The sequence below is a fragment of the Chiloscyllium plagiosum genome, unplaced genomic scaffold, assembly GCF_037043375.1.
Source record: "Chiloscyllium plagiosum isolate Xiang-an unplaced genomic scaffold, Cpla_swu_hap1 HiC_scaffold_28, whole genome shotgun sequence".
NCBI classification, from domain to species: domain Eukaryota; kingdom Metazoa; phylum Chordata; class Chondrichthyes; order Orectolobiformes; family Hemiscylliidae; genus Chiloscyllium; species Chiloscyllium plagiosum.
In genome coordinates this window covers 28,582,559-28,597,996 of record NW_028270166.1, presented here as the reverse complement: position 1 = coordinate 28,597,996, position 15,438 = coordinate 28,582,559, and the positions used below count along the sequence as shown (strand labels likewise).

Below are 15,438 nucleotides of genomic sequence, written 5' to 3'. Positions count from 1 at the left end.
CTGAAAGTGAAACACAGCAGCCTTGGCCTGGCAACAACTGGAGGGTGAACTGTGGGTAAAAATATAAGAAGTAACATCAGATGAATGGACAACACTGAAGAAGGGCTAATGCCCGAAACGTCGATTCTCCTGTTCCCTAGATGCTGCCTGACCTGCTGCGCTTCTCCAGCAACACATTTCCAACACTGAGATGCGGACTGAGAGAGGTAATGAAGACAGCCACGGTAACAACAAATAAGCGAATAGTATTTTTTTCAGTAGCACCAGCCTTATTTTAGCAACTCTAAGCTACTGATTGCCATTTCTGCTTGTAGCCAGGTAGACTCCCAAGCTGGCAGCCAGGCCATATTTACTCAGTTTTTGGCCTATAGCCTGTAAAAGGAGACACACTTTTAGTGGGGGATGTGACTAAGCTCTCTGAAAACATACCCCATCAAATTCATGTACAGATCTACTGAACAGGCCGAGCATATTGCATCTATTTAGTGTCTGAACAGCTCAGGAAGGGGTTGCAGAGGGCAATAGATTTGCCCAACTTCCACTCTGTGATTAAAGTGCAATTATATAATGTTCTCGACACCTCTTTACAACATATGTATGATTTAATGTCAAACAATGCAAATAATGTTCAAGTTATAAAAAGTAGTTATAAAAACAGTTTAAAATCAGAGGGCAGTTTAATGAGTTGACAACTCATTTAGGTTTCCAGAACTCATGAAAAAAAGTTTCAATTTAATCGGTTCTCAAAGAGACAATATCTTGGTTGTATTATGGATCTGACTTTTCTGTTTCTGTGATAATCAATCACTATTTTTTCAGATAAATGTGGATGATTATGTAATCGTGGGTTGGGAGCTGCAGATGCATACCAGCTATAATTTTGTACAATGATCACAACTTACCAAGGTAATTATGGGATACATTAAGTTCTTTAATTTCAATGTGTACTGAGCCTCTTGGGATCTCGATAACTTCTACATAACCTGAAAAAAACATATTAATTTGATTATAGAACATATTTTAAACAGTATTTTGCACTGAAATAAATAATTCAAGTAACCTCATTCTTTATTAAACATACATTAAGTTAACTACATCTACAGGTTGTTCTGCTATAACACGCATTTTGTTAACGCGAATCTACTATAATACAATTAACAAATTGGTGACACTGTTTCTAAAGTGCAAGCCTTTAAAGTGTGTATTGGTTATAACACAATTCTGGCCCCACTAATTTAAATGCTGCTGCTATTATGCCATTTCTTAGAACATGAGAACGCACCTATCACGCAGATTCAAATATAACTGTTCCATTTAGGATATGCCAAGTGAATATCTTATGAAAATGCTTTCTTTGTTTTTAGTTCATTCTTAGCAATTTACTGTTCAATAGAGGGAGAAAGTGAAGACTGCAAATGCTGGAGATCAGAGTCAAAAAGTGTGGTGCTGGAAAAGCACAGCCAGTCAGGTAACATCCGAAGAGCAGGGGAGTTGATTTTTCGAGCATAAGCTCTTCATCATCAGACTCTACTCTTCAACAGAGTTTGTTACAATGTATAGACATCATTTCATTGAGCTTAACTTGATAGATAATGAATGCCACCTCAGGTGTATACCCACACACAGAAGGCGACACAGCTTTCATGTAAAATGATGTACATTTACATTTAACTTTTACAGAGAGAGGAAAATAAATGGAAGCAGATTTAAAAAGAAACACTTGCATTATCAGGAAGTGAACATATGTGACAAGATTACATTATTTATAGCAGATACAAAACCCTACTAGCTTTGAAGCTAGAACTAAGTAGCCCCAAGGTCTCTTACATAGTGTCACTAATATCACAGCGATACTGCAATTTAATTGTCACATGAAAGTAAAGGGTACTTTTCGCTCGTATACTTTGCGCATATCTTTTCACATATTTATGGTTGTTCCTTAGCCTGCTTGGATAGCAGGTAAAACTCAGAGATAAAGCATAAAGTGCAGAGCTGCACCATGCAACACTCTCTGCTGACAGCATTTGTTGCCTGTTTTTAGAGGTGAAGGCTGCTCACACCCCTTTAAAAATAACTCACTCTGGCGGTGGACCACCAAACTATTGCTTCTTGAAACAACTTGAGAAGGCAAGTGCTCCAAGTTACGTGCATTGGTCCCAAGGACGTCAGTGAGACAATTTGTTTCAATATGGAAACACTGGTAAGAGAGAGTAAACAGGATGGCAGCCACATTTTCTCCCCATATGCTAATAGTAATGAATGCTTCTTCCTTCTTCAGGCATGGGTCTTGCAGAACAAAGCTGCTTTTACCAGAAAGGAGCAGTAAGCGTCCCTCTCACACCCACAATCAAATATGGTATATTCAAAACCCTGCAGGCACCAGCATGGGAACATCAGCTTAGGGAGATCCAGAGCACGGGGACATCTGCTTAGGGAGATCCAGACCATGGGGACATCTCCTTAGGGAGATCCAGACCATGGGGATATCTGCTTAGGGAGATCCAGACTATGGGGACATCAGCTTAGGGAGATCCAGTCCATGGAGACATCTGCTTCGGGAGAACCAGAGCACGGGGACATCTGCTTAGGGAGAACCAGGCCATGGGAACATCAGCTTAGGGAGAACCTGATCATGGAGACATCTGCTTAGGGAGAACCAGACCATGGGGACATCTGCTTAAAGAGAACCAGAGCACGGGGACATCTGCTTAGGGAGATTCAGACCATGGGGACATCTGCTTAGGGAGAACCAGGCCATGGGAACATCAGCTTAGGGAGAACCAGACCATGGGGACATCTCCTTACGGAGATCCAGACCATGGGAACATCAGCTTAGGGAGAACCTGATCATGGACACATCTGCTTAGGGAGAACCAGACCATGGGGACATCTGCTTAGGGAGAACCAGGCCATGGGGACATCTGCTTAGGGAGAACCAGGCCATGGGAACATCTGCTTAGGAAGAACCAGGCCATGGGAACATCTGCTTAGGAAGAACCAAGCCATGGGAACATCTCCTTAGGGAGATCCAGACCATGGGGACATCTCCTTAGGGAGATCCAGACCATGGGGACATCTGCTTAGGGAAATCCAGACCATGGGAACATCTGCTTAGGGAGATCCAGACCATGGGAACATCAGCTTAGGGAGAACCTGATCACGGAGACATCTGCTTAGGGAGATTCAGACCATGGAGACATCTGCTTAGAGAGAACCAGACCATGGGGACATCTGCTTAGGGAGATCCAGACCATGGGGACATCTGCTTAGGGAGAACCAGACCATGGGGACATCTGCTTAGGGAGATCCACGCAAGTGAAATGAGGAAGTAACAACTAGTGAAGCATTAAACATCAATGAGGAAGATCAAGTGAAGCTGGCAACAGACAGGCAACAATATTAAGAATGGAGAATCTGGACTAAACGAGGAGATGATGTAAAACTCAGATTTATAGTTTACCAGGAATGTGTTAATTAAGCAGTAACTAATATCCTCTTAATGGTTTAAGCATCTTCAAAGCTGCATGTTTAACGGTGCAGATATGTAATATTAGGACTTTGATAACTGGTTAGGAATGTTGAATTATTTGAAAACTGCAGAGTATAACAGCAACTCCTGTTACCACCTCTCCTGCACTTGTCCCCACAGAGAGGCCAAGTGCAGATGCAATTTCATTTGCTGTGGCTTTGGATTCCAATTTACAGGAAGCTTCTATTTTTGATTGACACAGTAGATCAAAACATCCTTGGTGACAGGTTTCATGGTTTTTAACATGACCACAAGTTTGGCCTCAATTGTAATCAGATGTTGAGGCATGGCAGAAAGACAGAGAGATAAAATCTTCACTGCTTAGCATGGCGACTGATCTGCCCCAGTAGATGACTGTAGAAGAGACAACTAGGAGACAGAAACAGCTTGAAAGTATAGAAACTAATGTGCATACAGGTGGAACATATGATGCACAAAGATGGAACATCCCAAGGCATTTCAGAAAGTTTCCACTGAGGGGCAGTAGTGTGCAGGGAATGTACAACTGAGCAGTATTGGTACTCAGGCTTGACAATGACCAAATATTCAGGTCAAACTTCTGTCGCAAGGACTTACAGCTGGAGCAGGGAAATAGACAAGCTTCATCTTATTTGGAATAATTAATTCATTTGATGGCAACAGTTGGTTTCTACAAATGTTGAGCTTGGTGAAAATATGCAGAGATACTTGTAAAAGCAGGAGGGAGTTGGTGCAGCAGTATGGTTCCATGTAACTATGTACAAACATAGAAATTGCCGGAAAAGCTCAGCAGGTCTGGCAGTATCTGTGGAGAGAGAAACAGGCACTCTGATTTTCGCCAGCAATTTCTGTTTTTGTTTGTTGCAGATCTCCATCTTCCACTGATCTTTGTTTTATCTCAATCTGATTATGTGGGTGTCTGCATGCTTAGCTCTTTCTCTTCCATTAGCTTGTTGCCTTGGGTATCGTCCTTTCAACAGCAAAAATAATGCAACACAGAGAATAGACAATAGACAATAGGTGCAGGAGTAGGCCATTCTGCCCTTTGAGCCTGCACCACCATTCAATATGACCATGGCTGATCATCCTTAATCAGTATCCTGTTCCTGCCTTATCTCCATAACCCTTGATTCCACTATCCTTGAGAGCTCTATCCAACTCTTTCTTAAATGAATCCAGAGACTGGGCCTCCACTGCCCTCTGGGGCAGAGCATTCCACACAGCCACCACTCAATGGATAAAGAAGTTTCTCCTCATCTCTGTCCTAAATGGTCTACCCCGTATTTTTAAGCTGTGTCCTCTGATTCGGCACTCACCCATCAGCGGAAACATGTTTCCTGCCTCCAGAGTGTCCAATCCTTTAATAATCTTATATGTCTCAATCAGATCCCCTCTCAGTCTTCTAAACTCAAGGGTATACAGTCGCTCCAGTCTTTCAGCGTAGGGTAGTCCCGCCATTCCAGGAATTGACCTCGTGAACCTACGCTGCACTCCCTCAATAGCCAGAATGTCTTTCCTCAAATTTGGAGACCAGAACTGCACATAGTACTCCAGCTGTGGTCTCACCAGGGCCCTGTACAGCTGCAGAAGAACCTCTTTGCTTCTATACTCAATCCCTCTTGTTATGAAGGCCAGCATGCTATTAGCCTTCTTCACTACCTGCTGTACCTACATGCTTACCTTTATTGACTGGTGTACAAGAACATCCAGATCTCTTTGTACTGCCCCTTTACCTAAATTGATTCCATTTAGGTAGTAATCTGCCTTCCTGTTCTTGTCACCAAAGTGGATAACCATACATTTATCCACATTAAACTGCATCTACCATGCATCTGACCACTCACCTAACCTGTCCAGGTCACCCTGTAATCTCCTAACATCCTCCTCACATTTCACCTGCCACCCAGCTTAGTATCATCAGCAAATTTGCTAATGTTATTACTAATACCATCTTCTATATCATTAATATATATTGTAAAAAGCTGCGGTCCCAGCACTGATCCCTGCGGTACCCCACTGGTCACTGCCTGCCATTCCGAAATGGAGCCGTTTATCACTACTCTTTGGTTGGCTGACAGGAAACAACTTTCAATCCAAGTTAGTACTTTGCCCCCAATACCATGCGCCCTAATTTTGCTCACTAACCTCCTATGTGGGACTTTATCGAAAGCTTTCTGAAAGTCCAGGTACACTACATCTACCAGATCTCCCTCATCCATCTTCAGAGTTACATCCTCAAAAAATTCCAGAAGATTAGTCAAGCATAATTTCCCCTTCATAAATCCATGCTGACTCTGACCCATCCTGTTGCTACTATCCAGATGTATCGTAATTTCATCTTTTATAATAGACTCCAGCATCTTTCCCACCACTGAGATCAGACTAATTGGTCTATAATTTCCTGTTTTCTCTCTCCCACCTTTCTTAAAAAGTGGTACATCATTAGCCACCCTCCAATCTGCAGGAACTGATCCCGAATCGATCGAACTCTGGAAAATAACACCAACGCATCCACGATTTCTCGAGCCACCTCCTTCAGTATCCTGGGATATAGACCATCAGGCCCTGGGGACTTATCAACCTTCAGACCTAACAGTCTCTCCAACACCAATTCCTGGCAAATATAAATTCCCTTAAGTTCAGGTCCTTCAGCCACTGTTACCTCAGGGAGATTGCTTGTGTCTTCCCCAGTGAACACAGATCTGAAGTACCAATTCAATTCTTCTGCCATTTCTTTGTTCCCCGTAATATATTCCCCTGTTTCTGTCTTCAAAGGCCCAATTTTAGTCTTAACCTTTTTTTGCCTTTCGTATACCTAAAAAAGCTTTTACTGTCCTCCTTTATATTTTTGGCCAGTTTACCTTCATACCTCATTTTTTCTCTGCGTATTTCCTTCTTAGTAATTCTCTGTTGTTCTTTAAAAGCTTCCCAGTCCTCCGTTTTCCCACTTATCTTTGCTAAGTTATACTTTTTCTCTTTTAACTTTATATGTTTCTTAACTTCCCTTGTCAGCCATGGCCATCCATGCCTCCGCCTAGGATCTTTCTTTCTGCTGTGGTTCTGTTCGCCGAGCTGGAAGTTTTTGTTGCAAACGTTTCGTCCCCTGTCTAGGTGACATCCTCAGTGCTTGGGAGCCTCCTGTGATGCGGCAGGGACAGGCCACTATAAATGCCAGAGGAAACACCACAGAAGCGCTTCACAGGAGGCTCCCAAGCACTGAGGATGTCACCTAGACAGGGGACAAAACGTTTGCAACAAAAACTTCCAGCTCAGCGAACAGAACCACAGCAACGAGCACCCGAGCTACAAATCTTCTCACAAACTTTGAATCTTTCTTTCTTTTTGGAATGAACTGATCCTGCATCTTCTGCATTATACACAGAAATATCCGCCATTGTTCCTCCACTGTCATCCCTGCTAAGATATTGCACCATTGAACTTTGGCCAGCTCCTCCCTCATAGCTCCAAAGTTCCCTTTATTCAACAGAAATATTGTCACTTCCGATTGTACCCTCTCCCTCTCAAATTGCAGATTGAAGCTTATTGTATAGATGAATTTGTATACCTTCCTGGGAGGTGTACAGCAGAACTGCACCTACTACGTGCAGCAAGTGGAAAACAGCACTTACACTTTCCATCGGAATTCTGGTAGCGCAGGGCTTTGACTGAGTGTACGCTCCATTCTATAATATAGGTTATTTGCTGAAAGTACCAGCCTGTAGCTCTGTTGTGTGCTGACCTATCAATCAAGTTTACCTGCTCCTTTCAATTGTGATGGCATTGCACCTTGCCATAGAGAAACATCCTGTGGCTGTTGCCTCAGTGTTTTGCAGTCCACTTAACACCTTTGTTTCGAGCAATTTAGACAATTAGACAAATGATGGAATGGTTTCCTGGAGATTTGTTTTTTTTTTACAGGCTTGCTGTTAGACACCCATTGAAGTGACTTGCATTACCACGTGAGGACCCCCCAAGGCAAAAATGGGCGGGGTTTGCTTGCAGATTCCTCTGGTCGGGGACACATTTCTTTTAGCTTGGATCAAGTTGATCAAACTGAATTGTGGATCAAGTGGAAGCTGAAGTAGGCGAATAGTTAGGGAAGAGTCACACTCAATTTAGTACTTGTTCAGGTGTGTATATCTTGAAACAAAAGTGGTGAATATTCTAGTCACCTGTGCATTACACGAAGCAAGCTGTCTCTTGCTTGGAGGTTGAGTACACAAAATATGCTCCAGGAGGTTCATTGCCTTGTTCTTTCCAGTATTCCTGTCTAAGAAGGTAGGAGACATTGGATGGCTCAGAGTATTTGAGACCACAGCTTCTGCAATATTCACCTGAGGATTGAGCCTGAGCTTCAGCTCTGTGCAGTTTGTAACATTTTCAGCAAGCAATTCTCAATTTGCGCTTTTGATTTTGATTTTGGATTTTCATTCATCATAGTAAATCTTTCGACACATCTGTGCTTTTAAGTTAACATCTTGTCATGCCAAAGCATGGTTAAAAACCCAGTAGAGGCATATTTTCTCAATAAATACTGTTTGAGCCTGTTTGTTAAAAGTTTAACAACAACTCTGTGCCAAAAGTGTGAATTATTAGGTTTCTTTATAGCACAATAATATTGATCCAGATAATCTTTGACATAATTATTTTGTATGCATCACTCATTCAATTCCAGTTAAAATATCATTGAATACAGGATACACTAATGGATTACAGATGTATTATCCAATATCAAATTTAAAATCCAGCTGGGTTTTGCAATCATAAAAGGGTCCACAAAAGACATTTTGCACTAATTTGTTTTTAGAATTGTTTGGTGAAATAACAATTACACATATATGAACAATGAGGAGGTCTTACATATCTGATTGTCTGATGTCAATTGGAGAAGATAGGGCAGGGAAGATAAAAATAAAAAAAAATTAAAAAGGCAATTTTATAACCGTCATATTTGTAATTTTTAAAAAAATCTAAGGTAACATGAAAGCATAAAGATAGCCACATGGTCAGTGTTGAATTCTGTCTGACAACCAGCTTTGTAACTTGAGTTTTAACTGTTAAAGGGGGCCTAAATGGTTTTACTGATAAGATGTCAGACAGTCACACTTGTAGACAATGTAAAGGGCAGCTGTGGACATCCGGCTTGGAAATTGGAAAGTATTAGGAATAATACATTTTGTAAGGGCTAATCTTTAATTTGTTTAATTTCAAGGTAGAGTTGGGGATTTCAAATATCATTGATCAGCATTTATACCTGGACAAGCCATTAAAGGCCACTGTATCACTGAGTTACAAGGTTTTCCTGACATATCCCCGCACCTCCCGACAGGTCAGTGTGCTGCAATCTGGAATGGAGAAGGAGAGGAGCAGAGAGAGAGAGAGAGAGAGAGCAAGAGAACAAGGAAAGATAGAAGCAGCTAGTCTTGCACCTTAAACAGGACTTTCTTGTAGGCACTAATTACAAGATTACCATCAGATTTGTCTCACCTCCCTGAGGACTGGAGCCATTAAAAATTCCGTCAATGGTTTCACAAGTGCTCCCATCACCACCACAGACTCGACAGCGATCCTCCTTCACATCTGAACCCAAAGTATGATCACAGCCCACATGCTACAAGGGAAATAAAAGCAAAATACTAAGTTGTTTTCTTAAGACTACAGTTTTATACAATATCAGTTCTATTTGGATATCTTAAATTATTCTTTCTGAAATTTTTATGCAATTCCTTTTTTTAGGCATTCAAGCTCTTCAACTCCCCTAATACAGTACAAATAAAATTACCTCTGATTTCCTGCAAAAAGACTTCTAATATTTGCCCACACATATTCAAAGAAAAACTGTGAATCAATCTGAACCAATCACAGCATTTCTGTATCTACACTGCATATATTACATCTTGATTTGGAGATGCTGGTGTTGGACTGGGGTGTACAAAGTTAAAAATCGCACAACACCAAGTTATAGTCCAACAGGTTTAATTGGAAGCACACTAGCTTTCGGAGCAATGCTCCTTCATCAGGTGGTTGATGAAGGAGCGGCGTTCCGAAAGCTAATGTGCTTCCAATTAAACCTGCTGGACTATAACCTGGTGTTGTGTGATTTTTAAACTTTATATTATATCTGTTACATATAAAAATGCAGTTAAGGTCCCCTTCCACAGTATGAACTAATTTTGTTTGGAACTGTGGCAAAGAGTGTATGAAAGCTCTCCCACCACTTCCCAATTGCTTATCACACCTCTTAGCCCTGCTTCCCATAACCTCTAAGGGGAAGCTGACAGTAAGCAAAGAGAGAGGGCCCCAAACTGTTACTATCCTTCTCTCCCTGGGGCCAAAAACGTATTTGGTTTTAGTTGGCTTCTAAAATCTCTTTGAAGTTTAACATGTCAGCTAGGAAAACAATGTTTTTGTCTATCTTTGCCTCTTGTGAAAAACCTTTATTTGTATCTAAGTTCCAGTTGAAAACTTTGGAATAAAAATTAATGAAGATAAGAAGCAGAGAAGACATACTAGAAACGTTTGAGTACTTTTTCTCTAAAACCCATTTCCCTTACATCATAATTGGTTGAAAAAAGTGTACAGATGCAAGGCATTTTAATTTCTATTTAAGTTGTTGATAACTTGTTCAAATTCACAAAATTAAATGCTCCATAGAAATTTGATATTTAGTGAGTTTGCCATTAAAATAAACAAATTACTTTGGACTTGGTCGCACATCTAATTACTTGTTTGGCATGTGACTGAGAAACAGGCAAGAAGGGATCGAATCATACCTTACATTCTCCATTGACACAGATATCAAGTGAGTCCATACGACACAAGGTACCATCCACTACAGCTGAAGCACGTTCAGTATAGAAATTGAAGCCCATAGCTAGACAGTTCAAAGCACAGGGTTTCACACCACCTATATTTAAAACAAGAAATTAGACCCACTTTCCACGTAGAAGGAGGAAAGGAAATTAGGATGACAAAATGCTTTACGAAATGTACAGGGTTTTTTTTAAGTATAGTTCTAAAGTGATAATTCTGAGGTTTGGAGTTCAAATTCCACCAGCTAGATTGAGAATTGGAATTGGGTTTATAATATGGCCATGAAGCATTTGGCTCGTTGTAAAATCATATGAGGGGAGGTGACCTAATGGTATTATCACTGGCCTGTTAATGCAGAGACAAGATTAGAGTGGTGCTAGAAAAGCACAGCAGGACAGGCAGCATCTGAGGAGCAGGAAAATTGACATTTCAGCAGGAGCCCTTCATCAGGAAAGTTAATGTAGAGACCCAGGCATTGTTCTGGGGACTGGTGTTCAAATTCTCCTAAGGCAGATGGTGGAATTTGAATTCAATAAAAATATGGAATTAAGAATCTAATGATAACCTCTTGAGGAAAGAGTCTAATCTGGAACTAAGAGTCTAATGTTGACTGTTGGGGAAAAGAAACAATCTGCTTCACAAATTTCCTTTAAGGAATGAAACCGCCACCCTTACCTGGTGTGGCCTACATGTAACTCCAGATCCACAGTAATGTGGTTGACTATTAACTGCCCTTTGGGTAATCAGGGGTGGGTAATGATGTAATCAGGCAGGGACACCCTTATTCCATGAATGCATGATAAAAAACCCAACTGATTCTCAAATGTTATTTTGGGAGTTGAAACTTGACCATTCTGGACTTCAGTCCAACAACAACATGGCTGACTTTTAACTCTCCTCTTAAAACACATAGAAAGCATCAATGAAGCAGTGAGGTATATTTGCATTACTATGCAGATCTTGCACATTGATAGCAATGCAGTGCTAATGTGTTCATTTGACATTGCTAGCCTATTCACCAATGTGCAGATATGTGCACTGCAGAATGATATCACAACGATCTCAACTTGCCACCGCTGTGTTAATTAGTACTCAGCAACTCAGCAGCTGAAGTCAGTTTGAACAGCAGCAAGTGTGCCCAAATAGATGGTGTGGCATTGGATCCCTACTAGGCCCAGCTCTCACTAACATGTTTGTTGCATTCCATGCAAAACACCTGATGAAGGAGCGTCACTCCGAAAGCTAGTGTGCTTCCAATTAAACCTGTTGGACTATAACCTGTGTGATTTTTAACCATGCAAAACAAGTTTTTGATGGAATGACACCTAACATCCTACCTCTTGCTACCTCCAGTGTAGATGAAATGTTGCTATATTTGAATTTACTTATGCATGTACACATTTCCCTACAATGAATAACTATCTGGTGCTCAAATACAACTTTGAAATTAAGCAGTCAAATGAGCTCACCTTCCTAAATGCCCTTAAAGAATATTGGCCAGGGTTTTTACTACTGTCTACTGAAAATCTACATTCACTGGTTAATATACATGCTGGGATTCTTATAGTTTCACCTGCTGTAAGACTGGCCTTATCAGCCAACTTGTACTCTGGGGCAAAGTCATTTGTCCACCATATAAGCTTGATGCTGAAATTAGTACACAAAAAGCAACCTGCAGGATATAGGCTATCATGAGTTCATTTTCCCATTTGTATCATGCAAACTCATGAACTGGCCTAAGACCCCTGAAAAGTGTCCCGTCTACTTCAGAAGGGTTTAATTCCCCTGTTCCATAAACTTTCTGAACACGTTGATTGACCGTATATAAAACAGTTGTTTTCCCTTTACAATGGTATTTCTTATGAATAACCTGATTAATACAAGACAAAAAACTTTGACTAGACGCGTACATTTTTAGAATTCTGCTCCAGTGGCTGAGACCTTGATTTCGGGACTGGCCCATCCCAACAATGCCCTCTCTCCTCTATATGTGTTTGGAGGAGAAAGCGGGGGAGGAAGAAGAATTGAGGAAGACAGGCTGCAGAAGTGAAAGATGGCAACTACAAAAACAACAAGCCTCCAATGTCTGTCAACACAGATGATCCTATTTCAAACTTTTTAAGAGCCTAACCTGCATGAGCATGGGCTTGGATCCTGTATAAGAAAGTTTCATTAAATCTAGAATCTAGATTAAACAACACCACCACACTAACATAGTCAATGAATAACTTGAACTTTCCTTCACAAGCCCCTTTCAGACAATATTAAGTATATCACTGCATTAAGCAGGTAATGAATATGATGTTTTTACACTATGAGGTTCATCTTACCCCCGTGGTATGGTTTCCAGTCATAATATTTCCCACGAAATGCGATTTTATTAAACTCTGCACACTGCTTTTCTCGGAAGTCCTGAGACCCTGGTGGACAGTCCTACATAAAGCAGGGAAAAGAAACATTGTCAAAATGCAACATTCAAAAAACAAAGAGAAAATCAAGTTAAAATAGAACACAGTTCCTTTATCATTTTAAATTTCAATTACTCTCACTTTATGGAAAATAAGATGGAACATCTTTGCTGAGTATTTACTATTGGAAATCAGTTGCAGATTGACTAATATGCGACATTGAGTGTACAACACTTGCCGAAGTTTGATGCGCTGTGACAGACTCGGTAGTTGGGAAATTTTCACACAAGACAGTCTACTGTCCAAGGTTTGGAACATATAATTATATATATTGTATATATTTTGTTGATGTAAAGTTTCCTCAAATTAAATGGAGCATTTTACTTTGGAAATAGATATATCTTACGAAGGGAACTGTCAAAGAGTCTCCCACAGCTAAATTCTGACATCTTAAAATGATGCCACAGGCAGTAAAATAAGCTGAAAACTGAACTGACAGCCATACAGTTGACATCTACTAGTCATCCTGAGTTTCAGGTCAGGTCAAACTGAGGTTTATTGTAGAGGCCACTGACTTTGTGCAATAGCCTAATACATGTGTTACTGAATCAACAGCATGTGTTATGTTTCTTCTCATTTTTATTTCAATTCAAATCAATGGAAAAATTGTGGAGAGATGTAAATCGGGCTGGAGATGCATCATTACTGTTCCATACTGATGAAAAGTCATAATTTATTTAACTTTTGTTACTAGAGAAACATAATGTTTTTAGTTAAAATATCCTTTTAAAGATAAATCATTGATAACTTGATTACATGAATGAGTAGTAGCTTGCTTGTATTAACGAACTAGGGCAGAACAAAGCTTTTTAATATCTTGTTGTAACAAATGATCTATGGACTTTGCTTTCTTATAATTTTTTTAAAAAGTGATTCATTCATGGGATGTGCCCGTGGCTGGCTAGGTCTGATTGTGAGTTGGAAGAGTTGGTAGTGAATTGCCTTCTTTATCTCCTGAGGTTCTTGGAATTCTAGAACCATCCACAGCGCTATTAGGAAGAGCACTCCAGATTTCACCAGTGACAGTGAAGGAACGGTGATGTAGTCCAATGCCTGGAGGTGGTGTTCCTATGTAACTGCTGTCCCTGTCCTTCTGGGTGGTAGAGGCCATGGATTTGGAAGGTATTGTCAAAGCAGTCTCTTTAGTTTTTACAGTGCATTTTGTAGATGGTACACACTATTGCCACTGTGAAGGAAATGAGTATTGACGTTGCTGGATAGAGTGCCAATAAAGTAGGATATCTTGATGGTGTCAAGCTTTTTGCATATTTTTGCTATGCTGATCCAGGTGAGTGGAGAGTATACCATCACACTCTTGATTTGTGCCTTTGAAGATGGTAGCAGGCTTTGGGGAGATAGGAAACAAGTTACTCACCACAGAATTACTAGCCTCTGATCTACTCTTGGAGCCAAAATATTTTAAAAGCTGGTGCAGTTTAGTTTCTGGTTAATAGTAACTGCCAGGATGTTGATAGAAGTTCATTCACTGATGGTAGTGCCATTGAATATCAAGGAGAAATGGTTAGATTCATGCTGATTAGTGATGATCTTCTTTGACCTTGGCTTGGCACTTCTGTGGCACAATGTAACTTGCCACTCATCAGCCCAAGTCTGGATGTTATCTAGGTCTCGGTCCATGGTATATGGCCATGGACTGCATCAGTATCTGAGGAATCATTAATGGTTCTGACAATTGTGCTTCCCCACGTCTGACCTTAGGAATGCAGGAATGTCATTGATGAAGCAGCTGAAGATGGTCAGACCTAGGACACTACCCTGAGGAACTCCTGCAGAGATGTCCTTGAATTGAGGTGACTGATCTTCAACAATCACAACTATCTTCCATTGTACCAGATATGATTCTAACCAGTGAAGAGTTTTCCCTCTGATTCCCATTGAAACCAATTTTGATAAACCTCCTAGGAGCCAACCTCAGCCAAATCCTGCCTTGACGTCAAGGGCCTTTACTCTACATTGCCACCTTGAGTTCGGTTTGTTTGTCCATGTTAGGACTATGGTTTACTGACATCAGGTGGAACATGAATTGAGTATCTTTCGACGTATGACTTGGAGACTCTAACAATGAACTTTTCTGCCACTTTGCTAATGATCAATAGTAGACCTGATATATGGCTGATATTCTACTTCATTTCCACTTTCCCACATTATCCCAATATTCCTTTATGTCTTTAATACTAGAAAGTTACAATCCCCATCTTGAATATATTCAATGGTTCAACCTCCACAGTTTTGCACAGTATAGTTGATCTCCTGGAGTTTTACTCAAAATCAAAAAGGAGGAAATAATTTATTTGCTAATCTGTCCCCTTTTCCTCATCTCTCCTTCTCTATTTCCTTATCTATTTTAGTTTCTTTATGGCTTCAATAACATGGTCTCAGTTATTCAATAATTGGCATTGCAGCTTGCTGGTTATAGTCCTGGACTTTTATTCCAAAAGTAATCAGTTAAAATTATACCAAATCAGGTTGGAATAGTGAACTGAATGATATCTGTTAACGTGTGGGACAGTAAAAGCTCATAAGCTTCTTTATTGTCCTTCAAGAAAGGGAACTACTTGTCCTAGCTTACATATTCACACCATGTGGTTGTTGCCAATTGCTCTCATACTATACCTCAGAAATTTTAAC

At 40.4% G+C, this 15,438-nt stretch overlaps 1 protein-coding gene across 1 annotated transcript in view; it reads right to left on the bottom strand.

Moving 5' to 3' along the window:
- Positions 1 to 15,438, bottom strand: part of LOC122565296 (A disintegrin and metalloproteinase with thrombospondin motifs 6-like) — a 164,630-nt gene that overhangs the window by 25,419 nt on the left and 123,773 nt on the right. Inside the window, exons 15-18 of the mRNA XM_043721104.2 lie at positions 12,652 to 12,754; positions 10,282 to 10,415; positions 8,996 to 9,119; positions 903 to 983 (exon numbers count right to left, since the gene is read on the bottom strand). Of these exons, the coding sequence (XP_043577039.2) occupies positions 903 to 983; positions 8,996 to 9,119; positions 10,282 to 10,415; positions 12,652 to 12,754 (442 nt within the window). The remainder of the gene's footprint in view (positions 1 to 902; positions 984 to 8,995; positions 9,120 to 10,281; positions 10,416 to 12,651; positions 12,755 to 15,438) is intronic.